Here is an 11,615-nt window from a genome sequence, read left to right on the forward strand (position 1 = left end):
TGGTAGCTCAGGCCTGTAATCCTAGCACTTTGGGAGGCCAAGGCAGGCGGATCACCTGAGGTCAGGAGTTCGAGACTAGCCTGGTCAACACGGTGAAACCCTGTCTCGGCCGGGCGCGGTGGCTCAAGCCTGTAATCCCAGCACTTTGGGAGGCCGAGACGGGCGGATCACGAGGTCAGGAGATCGAGACCATCCTGGCTAACATGGCCGAGGTCAGGAGATTGAGACCATCCTGGCTAACATGGTGAAACCCCGTCTCTACTAAAAAATACAAAAAACTAGCCGGGCGCGGTGGCGGGCGCCTGTAGTCCCAGCTACTCGGGAGGCTGAGGCAGGAGAATGGCGTGAACCCGGGAGGCGGAGCTTGCAGTGAGCAGAGATCCGGCCACTGCACTCCAGCCTGGGCGGCAGAGCGAGACTCCATCTCAAAAAAAAAAAAAAAAAAAAAAAGAAACCCTGTCTCTACTAAAAATACAAAAAATTAGCCGGGTGTGGTGGTGCGTGCCTATAATCCCAGCTACTCAGGAAGCTGAGGTGGGATAATCACTTGAACCTGGGAGGCAGAGGTTGCAGTGAGCCCCAGACTGTGCCACTGCACTCCAGCCTGGGTGACAGAGTCAGACCCTGTCTCAAAAAAAAAAAACAAAAAAAAACAGCTGGAGTTTAATTTATACACTGTTTGCAATCCAGACTGTATTTGCTTTCTTGTCAACGGCTTGAGATATGTGCAGGAGCTCCTTAAACATGTGTAGGTGACCTTTCTCTGCCGCCCAGACTGGAGTGCAGGGGCACAATCTCAGCTAACTGCAACCTCCACTTCCCAGACTCAAGCAATCCTCCTGCTGCAGCCTCCTGAGTAGCTGGGACTACAGGTGTGTGCCATCAAGCTTGGCTGATTTTTTGTATTTTTAGTAGAGACAGGGTTTTGGCATGCTGCCCAGGCTGGTCTGGAACTCCCGACCTCAAGGCCATCTTGACCTCCCAAAGTGCTAGGATTATAGGTGTGAGACACTACTCCTGGCCCAGAAATACTTCATCATCAGAAATATTACTGGAGGGTGTAGAAGGGTACACTGATAATCCCAGCACTTTGGGAGGTCAAGGCAGGCAGATCCCCTAAGCTTAGGAGTTCAAGACTAACCTGGGCAATATGATGAAAGCCGTCTCTACAAAAAATTAGCCAGGCATGGTGGTGTGCACCTGTGGTCCCAGATCCTAGGGAGGCTGAGGTGGGAGGATCGCTTGAACTCAGGAGGCTGAGATTGCAGTTAGCTGAGATTGCGCCCCTGCACTCCAGCCTGGGTGACACAGTGAGACTCTGTTTCAAAAAACAAAAAAGAAATATTACTTATTTACAAATATTTCTTTCTTTTTTATTTTTAGAAACGGGGTCTCACTATTACATAATTATTATAAATCATATCTATAATATATAATATATATCTATTATATATAATAATAGATATAATAGATCTATATTTATATATCTATTTTATATATATATATATATATATATATATATATATATATGTATTTTTGAGACGGAGTCTTGCTCTGTCACCCAGGCTGTAGTGCAGTGGCACAATCTCCGCTCACTACAACCTCTGCCTCCCGGGTTCAAGTGATTCTTCTGCTTCAGCCTCCCGAGTTGCTGGGACTACAGGCGCCCGCCACAACGTCCAGCTAATTTTTTATATTTTTGGTGGAGACGGGGTTTCACTGTGTTAGCCAGGACGGTCTCGATTTCCTGACCTCTTGATCTGCCCACCTCAGCCTCCCAAAGTTCTGCTGGGATTACAGACTTGAGCCACTAAGTCTGGCATCTTTTTTATTTTATTTTATTATTATTTTTTTTGGAAACAGGGTCTCACTGTGTCGCCTAGGCTGGAGTGCAGGGGCACAATCTCAGCTCACTGCAGCTTTGATCTCCCAGGCTCAAGCGATCCTCTCACCTCAGCCTTCCAAGGAGCTGGGACTACAGGCACCAGGTCCATGCTACTGGGCCCTGCTATTTACAAATACACTAGACTTGGGTTTTAGCTGCTCTCTCAACACTAGATGGGAAATGAATTGTTTGGAAGGCAGAGGAATAGAGGAGGGACCTGATTAGGAAGGTGGGGGTGCTCCAGATGAGAGAGGAGGTGCTGTGACCTCAAGGTCTGGGAAAAGTGGGTGAATGCAGGGCTCCATCAAGGCCCTCAACAAGGTCCCTCTCTGGTGCTCAGATGTTAGGCCCAGAAGACAGGTCAGAGGCCTGAGGTCAGCGGCAGGTCAAAGGTGGGAGTCCCCCCTGGTCCCCTTGGTGCCTTCCCTTGGAATGAAGTGACCAGCTGCCTGGAAAGGTGGGCAAGGGGGCAACAGGATGAGGTAAAGGCCAGTTACAAGTAGAATCCTGGAAGGTTGGGTGAGGTGGCTTATGCCTGTAATCCCAGCACTTTGGGAGGCCAAGGCAGGCGACTCACTTGAGGTCAGAAGTTTGAGACCAGCTTGGCCAACATGGTGAAACCCCATCTCTTACCAAAAAGTACAAAAATTAGCCGGGCATGATGGCACATGCCTGTAATCCCAGCTACTCGGGAGGCTGAGGCAGGAGAATTGTTTGAACCAGGGAGGCAGAGGCTGCAGTGAGCCGAGATCCCACTACTGCACTCCAGCCTGGGCAACAGAGTGAGACCCTGTCTCAAAACAAAACAAAAGCCAAATCGAATCCTGGAAGGACAGTGGCTCAGGGACTCAGCTGTCCCCAAATCACCTACCTTAGCTCTTCGTGCATGGGAGGGGGGATCCCCAAAATCTTCAAAGATAGGGAGATGTCCTCAAGATCTTCAAAGGTGGCCAGGCGTTGTGGCTCACGCCTGTAACCGCAACACTTTGGGAGGTCAGGATGGGAGGAGGCCATCTCAAGGCCAGGAGCTCAAGACCAGTCGGGGCAACATAGCAAGACTCTGCTTCTGGTTTTTTTGTTTGTTTGTTTGTTTGTTTTATGTTTCCTTGAAATCCCACCTTAGCATCTAAACAGTGGTGCCTACAGGTTTCCCCCATTAACTTCCTCTCTGGGAACAGAATATTCCCCTCCCCACCTAAGTTCAGCCGGAAGGAGATGCCTCATACCCCCACACCCAGGCTTCCCAGTGCTGAGAACAAAGGAAGCCAGTTCAGTTAGCATTTCCTGGCTAGGAACTGGGGGCCAGCAGTGCAACTGAGACCAGCCCTGTCCCTGGGGGAGACTCAGCAGTGCTGGCCACTTTGCAGAGCCCCGTCTGGGTCCCCCATTCTAGCCCCCCAGGGCCACAGCATCCCCTTCTCCCCACAGGCCTGGGTAAGGTGCAGTCCCCAGACTTCTGCAATCTTAACCGCTGTGCTTCCGTCTCAGTGGGAGGCCCCGCCTTTCCCCCTGCCTGCCCTTGGGGCACCTCAGGAAGGCACCTTCTTCTGTCAGAATGGCCACCATAGTACCATCCGTATCGTGGCCCGGGGCCTGCTGGACTCTGCTGGTCTGCTGTCTGCTGACCCCAGGTGAGGCTGGTCAAGCCCAGGAGGGCTGGAGAGGGCTGGGTTTTGGGGCTCAGTAGAAGGTGGAGGAAGAGAATGCAACACTCTTTGCATCCTGCCACACTGCGACCTGGCTGCTGACCCCGTATCCTCGGGAGAAAGTTCTGGTTCCTTAGTTCTGCCTTCAGGTGGTCAGGCCCCAGCATACGGCTTCTACGCCATCCCTCTTCCCCAGCACACACACACACACACACCCCCCTCACGCTTCCTGCTCCATCTGAACTCCTGAAATTTGCCCTTTGCGTATGTGGTTCCCTCTGCCAGGATCACCTGTCCCTTTCACTTGCTAACTCTTACTTAGCTTTCAGTTTCAGGCTGGCATGGTCCCCTCCTCCAGGAAGCCTTCCCTGACTCACCTCCTCCTATGCTGGATCAGAGCCTCTTCTGGCCTCCTTCTGAGTTCTCCCTGGTCCCTGATGGATTCTGCCTTTCCCACTGGACCATGAGGGTGGGAACCCTTCTATCTCGGCACAAGGAAAGAGGTGTTAAATGGTGGGGCCTGCTGATACGCGGGTTGGGGGGCAACAAAACAAACACCAGGATTTCTTCATGTTCCTGAAGGTGCCCAGGGGCAGGAGTTCCTGCTGCGGGTGGAGCCCCAGAACCCTGTGTTTCCTGCTGGAGGGTCCCTGTTGGTGAACTGCAGTACTGATTGCCCCAGCTCTAAGAAAATCATCTTGGAGACGTCCCTATCAAAGGAGCTGGTGGACAATGGCACGGGCTGGGCAGCCTTCCAGCTCAGCAACGTGACTGGCAACAGTCGGATCCTCTGTTCAGGGTACTGCAATGGCTCCCAGATAACAGGCTTCTCTGACATCACCGTGTACAGTGAGTCGATGTGTCCGGAGGTGGGACTGGTGTTGGGTAGTGGTGTGGGCAGGTGGCCGATGGCTCAGGAGAATGGAGACCCTCAGTTTGCAAAGAATGGACCAGGATTCTGACCCAGAGCTCAGACCTGGACATTTGTGTGTGTGAGATACAAAGACATAGAGACACATCTCAATCTCATGCCAAGGCAGCAGTTGTGAAATCAATTAACTTGGGCCCCAACCAACATTTTTTTTTTTTTTTTTTTTTTTTTTTTTGAGACAGAGTTTCGCTCTTTTTGCCCAGGCTGGAGTGCAGTGGCGCAATCTCGGCTCACTGCAACCTTCGCCTCCTGGGTTCAAGTGATTCTCCTGCCTCGGCCTCCCGAGTGGCTGGGATTACACATGCACGCCACCACACCCGGGTAATTTTGTATTTTTAGTAGAGATGGCATTTCTTTTTCTTTTTTTTTTGAGACGGAGTCTGGCTCTGTCCAGCCCAGGCTGGAGTGCAGTGGCCGGATCTCAGCTCACTGCAAGCTCTGCCTCCCGGGCTTACGCCATTCTCCTGCCTCAACCTCCCGAGTAGCTGGGACTACAGGCGCCCGCCACCTCGCCCGGCTAGTTTTTTGTATTTTTTTTAGTAGAGACGGGCTTTCAACGTGTTAGCCAGGATGGTCTCGATCTCCTGACCTCGTGATCCGCCCATCTTGGCCTCCCAAAGTGCGGGGATTACAGGCTTGAGCCACTGCGCCCGCCTGAGATGGCATTTCATCATGTTGGCCAGTCTGGTCTTGAACTCCTCACCTCAGGTAATCCGCCTGCTTTGGTCTCCCGAAGTGCTGGGATTACAGGCATGAGCCACTGCACCCTGCCCCAACAAGTTTTTTTTTTTTTTTTTTGAGATGAAGTCTGTTGCTCTGTAGCCCAGACTGGAGTGCAGCGGTGCCATCTTGGCTCACCACGACCTCTGCCTCCCAGGTCCCAGTTCAAGCATTCTCCTGCCTCAGCCTCCCAAGTAGCTGGGATTATAGGCATGCGCCAGCATGCCCAGCTAATTTTTGTATTTTTTGTAGAGATGGGGTTTCACCATGTTAGCCAGGCTGGTCTTTAACTCCTGACCTTGTGATCTGTCCACCTTGGCCTCTCGAAATGCTGGGATTACAGGTGTGAGCCACCTTGCCTGACCCCAACAATAATCTCAACACTTTGGGAGGCCAAGGCAGGAAGATTGCTTGAGCCCAGAAATTTAAGACCAGGCTGAGCAACATAGGGACACCTTGTCTCTACAAAAATAAATAAAAAATATTAGCTGGGGCCGGGCGTGGTGGCTCACACCTGTAATCCCAGCACTTTGGGAGGCCGAGGTGGGCGGACCACGAGGTCAGAAGATCGAGACCATCCTGGCAAACACCGTGAAACCCCATCTCTACTGAAAATACAAAAAAAGTAGCCGGGTGTGGTGGTGGGCACCTGTAGTCCCAGCTTCTAGGGAGGCTGAGGCAGGAAAATGGCATTAACCCGGGAGGCGACGGAGCTTGCAGTGAGTGGAGATTGCGCCACTGCACTCCAGCCTGGGCGACAGAGTGAGACTCCGTCTCAAAAAAAAAAAAAAAAAAAAATTAGCTGGGCATGGTGGTACATGCCCGAAGTCTCAGCTACTTGGGGGGCCGAGGTGGGAGAGTTGCTTGAGCCCAGGAGTTCAAGGCTATAGTGAGCTATAATTGCACCACTGCACTCCAGCCTGCGCGAAAAAGTAAGACCCTGTCTCTTAAGCAAAAAAAAGGGGGTACCCCTTTCAGTCAGCAGTAGGTGAATAGAGGTTTTATATTTACACTTTTTTATACTTTTATTTTAGAGACAGGCTCTCCCTATATTGCCCAGGTTGGTCTCAAACTCCTGGGCTCATGCAATCCTCTTCAGCTCTCCAGTAGCTGGGATTGCAGGCCTGAGCCACTGTACCTGGCTACTTTTTTTTTTTCTTTTTCTTTTTTTTTTTTTGAGACGGAGTCTTGCTCTGTCCCCTAGGCTGGAGTGCAGTGGTGCAATCGTGGCTCACTGCAACCTCTGCCTCCCGGGTTCAAGCGATTCTCCTGCCTCAGCCTCCTGAGTAGCTGCGATTATAGGCACATGCCAACATGCCCGGCTCATTTTTGTATTTTTAGTAGAGACAAGGTTTCAACATGTTGGTCAAGCTGGTCTCGAACTTCTGACCTCATGATCCACCTGCCTCGACCTCCCAAAGTGCTGGGATTACAGGCGTGAGCCACCATGCCTGGCCTTTTCTTCTTCTTCTTTTTTTTTTTTTTGGAGATGGAGTCTCACTCTGTTGCCCAGGCTGGAGTGCAGTGGCACGATCTCAGCTCACTGCAACCTCCACCTCCCAAGTTCAAGAGATTTTCCTGCCTCAGCCTGCTGAGTAGCTGGGACTACGGGTGTGCACCACCACGCCCAGCTAATTTTTTTATTTTTAGTAGAGACGGGATTTCACCATGTTGCCCAGGCTGGTCTCAAACTCCTGGCCTCAAGTGCCTTGGCCTCCCAAAGTGCTGGGATTACAAGCGTGAGCCACCATGCCTGGCCTACTTTTTGATTTTATTTTTTTTATCCTTTGAGACGGAGTCTTGCTCTTGTCCCCCAGGCTGGAGTGCAATGGCGCGATGTCAGCTCACTGCAAACTCTGCCTCCTGGGTTCAAGTGATTCTCCTGTCTTAGCCTCCTTAGTAATTGGGATCACAGGCATGTGCCACCACGCCTGGCTAATTTTTGTATTGATTTTTAGTAGAGACAGGGTTTTGCCAAGTTGGCCAGGTTGGTCTCAAACTCCTGACCTCAAGTGATCCGCCTCCCTCGGCCTCCCAAAGTGGTGGGATTACAGGCGTGAGTCACCTAGCTCTTTTTTTTTTTTTTTTTTTTTGACATAGAGTCCCGCTCTGTCACCAGGCTGGAGTGCAGTGGCACTATCTCAGCTCACTGCAACCTTTGCCTCCTGGGTTCCAGTGATTCTCGTGCCTCAGCCTCCTGAGTAGCTGGGATTACAGGCACGTGCTACCACGCCTGGCTAATTTTTGTATTTTTAGTAGAGACGGGGTTTCACCATGTTGGCAAGGCTGGTCTTGAACTCCTGGTCTCAGGTGATCTGCCCATCTTGGCCTCCCAAAGTGCTGGGATTACAGACATGAGCCACAGTGCCCACCCTGAGGCCCAGGGTTTTGTAGGTGTACCTGGGAGGGCACCCAGCCTGGGAGTGTCAAGTCTCCTGTGACTGTACCAGAGCATCTTGAGAGGCTGCCACAGGGCTGGTGAACCAGGAAAGCCCTGAGTGTCTGAACCTGCTTGGAGAGAACTGAACTAATCTCTGGTAGAGGCCAAAGCAGGTGTTCAGGCCAGAAGCTAGGAGAAGGGGCCAACAGAGTCCCTAGACATGATATCCAGGAGGCGCCTCTGCTACTTACCGTTTGTGCGTCCTTAAGTAATTCACCTCCCCTCTCTGGGCTATATATTTCTCCATCCATAAAAGAGAAAAAGGCCAGGCGCCGTGGCTCACACCTGTAATCCCAACACTTTGGGAGGCTGAGGTGGGTGAATCACTTGAGGCCAGGAGTTCAAGATCAGCCTGGCCAACATGGTGAAATCCCGTCTACTAAAAATACAAAAATAGGCCGGGCATGGTGGCTCACACCTGTAATTCCAGCACTTTAGGAGGCCAAGGCAGGTGGATCACCTGAGGTCAGGAGTTTGAGACCAGCCTGACCAACATGGTGAAACCACATCACTACTAAAAATAAAATAAAAAATTAGCCAGACATGGTGGCGGGCACCTATAATCCTAGCTACTTGGGAGACTGAGGTGGGAGAATCGCTTGAACCCAGGAGGCGGAGGTTGCAGTGAGCCGAGATCCTGCCACTGCACTCCAGCTTGGGCGACAAGAGCGAGACTCTGTCTCAAAAAAAAAAAAAAAAAAAAAAAAAAGAGAGAGAGAGAGAAAGGGCCGGGAACGGTGGCTCACGCCTGTAATTCCAGCACTTTGGGAGGCCAAGGCGGGCAGATGACCTGAGCTTAGGAGTTCAAGAGCAACCTAGGCAACATGGCGAAATTCCGTCTCTACTAAAAATACAAAAAAATTAGCCTGGCATGGTGGCATACTCCTGTAGCCCCAGCTACTCGGGAGGCTGAGACAGGAGAATCGCGTGAACCCGGGTGGCGGAAGTTGCAGTGAGCCAAGATCACACCACTGCACGTCAGCCTGGGCGACAGAGCAAGACTCCATCTCGGGGGGAAAAAATAGTTACTGCTTATTAATATCTTTCCTTAGTATCTTTCCTTAGACCTTCAAGAGGTCATCCACCTTCATGCACACAACAACCTAGTGAAATCTTCTCTATTCTTCTCTTTTTTTCTTTTTTTTTGAGACAAAGTCTTGTCGCTGGAGTGCCATGGTGTGATCTCGGCTCACTGCCACTTCTGCCTCCCGGGTTCAAGCGATTCTCCTGCCTCAGCCTCCCAAGTAGCTGGGATTACAGGCGCCCACCACCACACCCAGCTAATTTTTGTATTTTTAGTAGAGACAGGGTTTCACCATGTTGGCCAGGCTGATCTCAAACTCCTGATCTCATGATCCACCCATCTCAGCCTCCCAAAGCTCTGGGATTATAGGCGTGGGCCACAGCGCCTGGCCATAAACAGGAATTTGTAATATTCATGTCAAATAGTCATAAACGTTCATCCCTTCCTTCTTCTTTATTAATTTTTTTTTTATTGTGCCATCCTGGAGAACAGAAAATTTTGTTTAGTGCCTCGCAAGGTGTCTGACAACACAGGAAATGATAATCACTGCATTAATGATAATAGCAAACGCTTTGGCCCAGTTCTAAGCCCTGTAAGTTTATTAACTCAAAGCTCACAGTTCTCGGCAGGACCGCCCTGTCTCCTCCCCAGTCCTTGGGGTGGGTGGGTGGGGTTGCAAGACCCGCTAAGTGCCATCCTCCCTTCCTCTCTCAGGCCTCCCGGAGCGCGTGGAGCTGGCACCCCTGCCTCCTTGGCAGCCGGTGGGCCAGAACTTGATCCTGCGCTGCCAAGTGGAAGGTGGGTCGCCCCGCACCAGCCTCACGGTGGTGCTGCTCCGCCGGGAGGAGGAGCTGACCCGGCAGCCAGCAGTGGGGGAGCCAGCAGAGGTCAATACCACTGTGCTGACCAGCAGAGAGGACCACGGAGCCCATTTCTCATGCCGCACAGAACTGGACATGAAGCCCCAGGGGCTGGAACTCTTCCGGAACACCTCAGCCCCCCGCCAACTCCAAACCTTTGGTGAGCGAAGGGGCTTCAGATGGTGGGTGATGAGCTGAGTCAGGGTAGAGGGTGCCCTGGCCTTGGGGCTCATGAGAGTGGGGTGCCCCGGACCTCACAGGCTTCTGAGAAGTAAAGCCCCAGGCCACTGGGCAGGGTGGCCCCAGAAGGGAGGCCCAAGCCGTGGGATCTTTGGAGAAGGCCGTTTTCATGGCCGTGTGTGTCCTGGGAAGAAGGGTGACGCAGTAGGCAAGAATTCCTGATGGGGGGGATGAAGGTGTCCTGAGGAAGGCACAGTCCTGGGGGTTGTGCTCATGCCCACCTTTCTCCCCAGCCCTGCCGGTGACCCCCCCGCGCCTCGTGGCCCCCCGGTTCTTGGAGGTGGAAAAGTCGTGGCCGGTGAACTGCACTCTAGACGGGCTTTTTCCAGCCTCAGAGGCCCAGGTCTACCTGGCACTGGGGGACCAGATGCTGAATGCGACAGTCATGAACCACGGGGACATGCTAACGGCCACAGCCACAGCCACAGCGCGCGCAGATCAGGAGGGTGCGCGGGAAATCGTCTGCAACGTGATCCTAGGGGGCGAGAGACTGGAGGCCCGGGAGAACTTGACGGTCTTTAGTAAGAGGAGGCGTGGGAAGGGGGCGCGGCCTCAGCAGTCTGGGGGCGTGGCAGAGGGGGCGGAGACTAGCCGAAAAGGTGGGGCCTGACTTGCCCCAATAGTAGTTGCAACATGGGCTGGGCCTGAGTGCCCGAAGTTGGACAAAGCCCAGAAAGAGGGCGAGGCTTGAACGCCGAAAGCGTGGCCCGGATATCCCGAGACGAAAGGGGAGGGCGGAGGGAGCGGCTTGACCTGCAGGAAGGTCTTGTTCATTAAGCTCCTGGGCAATGCCCCGCCTTTAGGCTTCCTAGGACCCATTCTGAACCTGAGCGAGCCCAGCGCCCCCGAGGGGTCCACAGTGACCGTGAGCTGCATGGCTGGGGCTCGAGTCCAGGTAACGCTGGACGGAGTTCCAGCCGCGGCCCCGGGGCAGCCAGCTCAACTTCAGTTAAATGCTACCGAGAGTGACGACGGACGCAACTTCTTCTGCAGTGCCACTCTCGAGGTGGACGGCGAGTTCTTGTGTAGGAACAGCAGCGTCCAGCTGCGTGTCCTGTGTGAGTCGGTCACCCTGACCTTTAATCCCTTCACCCCTGCCCTGGAAAGATTAGACGCTCCTCTGCACCACCGTGCCTCGGGTGTGTTGGGTGTCTGATCACACATGGTGGTTCCACAGATGGTCCCAAAATTGACCGAGCCACATGCCCCCAGCACTTGAAGTGGAAAGACAAAACGAGACACGTCCTGCAGTGCCAAGCCAGGGGCAACCCGTACCCCCAGCTGCGGTGTTTGAAGGAAGGCTCCAACCGGGAGGTGCCGGTGGGGATCCCGTTCTTCGTCAATGTAACACATAATGGCACTTATCAATGCCAAGCGTCCAGCTCACGAGGCAAATACACCCTGGTCGTGGTGATGGATATTGAGGGTGAGCTAACACTGGGCCGCGGGCCTGGACTGGCAAGCCGCGGGGGGCGGGGGGGGTTGGAGACAGGGGGGGACGCATATTGACTTAGCGCTTTCTCTGCACAGCTCCGAAGTCCCACTTTGTCCCTGTCTTCTTGGCGGTGTTAGTGATCCTGGGCGTGGTGACTGTCGTAGTGGCCTTAATGTACGTCTTCAGGGAGCATAAACGGAGCGGCAGGTACCATGTTAGGCAGGAGAGCACCTCTCTGCCCCTCACGTCTATGCAGCCGACAGAGGCAATGGGGGAAGAACCGTCCAGAGCTGAGTGACGCTGGGATCCGGGGTCAAAGTTGGCAGGGGCTTGGCTGTGCCCTCAGATTCTGCACCAATAAAGCCTTCAAACTCCCTAATCTGTGGTTTGATTCCACCCGCGCTGCAAGGCTCTCCCACCCAGGTGCACATCCA

The 11,615-nt window shown here is 53.1% G+C and overlaps 1 protein-coding gene across 1 annotated transcript; it reads left to right on the forward strand.

Annotated features, from left to right (window-relative positions):
- The first annotated feature begins 2,797 nt into the window (after positions 1-2,797).
- Positions 2,798-11,560, forward strand: ICAM3 (intercellular adhesion molecule 3). Its single transcript, XM_050770396.1, has 7 exons — positions 2,798-3,516; positions 4,114-4,380; positions 9,361-9,666; positions 9,980-10,267; positions 10,550-10,804; positions 10,924-11,172; positions 11,277-11,560. Exons 1-7 carry the CDS (start codon positions 3,441-3,443, stop codon positions 11,477-11,479), a joined length of 1,644 nt encoding a protein of 547 aa, XP_050626353.1. The 5' UTR covers positions 2,798-3,440; the 3' UTR covers positions 11,480-11,560.
- Positions 11,561-11,615: the final 55 nt, after the last annotated feature.

Source organism: Macaca thibetana, chromosome 19, assembly GCF_024542745.1.
Source record: "Macaca thibetana thibetana isolate TM-01 chromosome 19, ASM2454274v1, whole genome shotgun sequence".
NCBI classification, from domain to species: domain Eukaryota; kingdom Metazoa; phylum Chordata; class Mammalia; order Primates; family Cercopithecidae; genus Macaca; species Macaca thibetana.

Coding starts and splice junctions, on each gene's coding strand:
- ICAM3 (XM_050770396.1), top strand. CDS start 3,441: ATGGCCACCATAGTACCATCCGTATCGTGGCCCGGGGCCTGCTGGACT. Junction 3,517..4,113: donor CTGCTGTCTGCTGACCCCAG/GTGAGGCTGGTC, acceptor ATGTTCCTGAAG/GTGCCCAGGGGCAGGAGTTC. Junction 10,805..10,923: donor CGTCCAGCTGCGTGTCCTGT/GTGAGTCGGTCA, acceptor GTGGTTCCACAG/ATGGTCCCAAAATTGACCGA.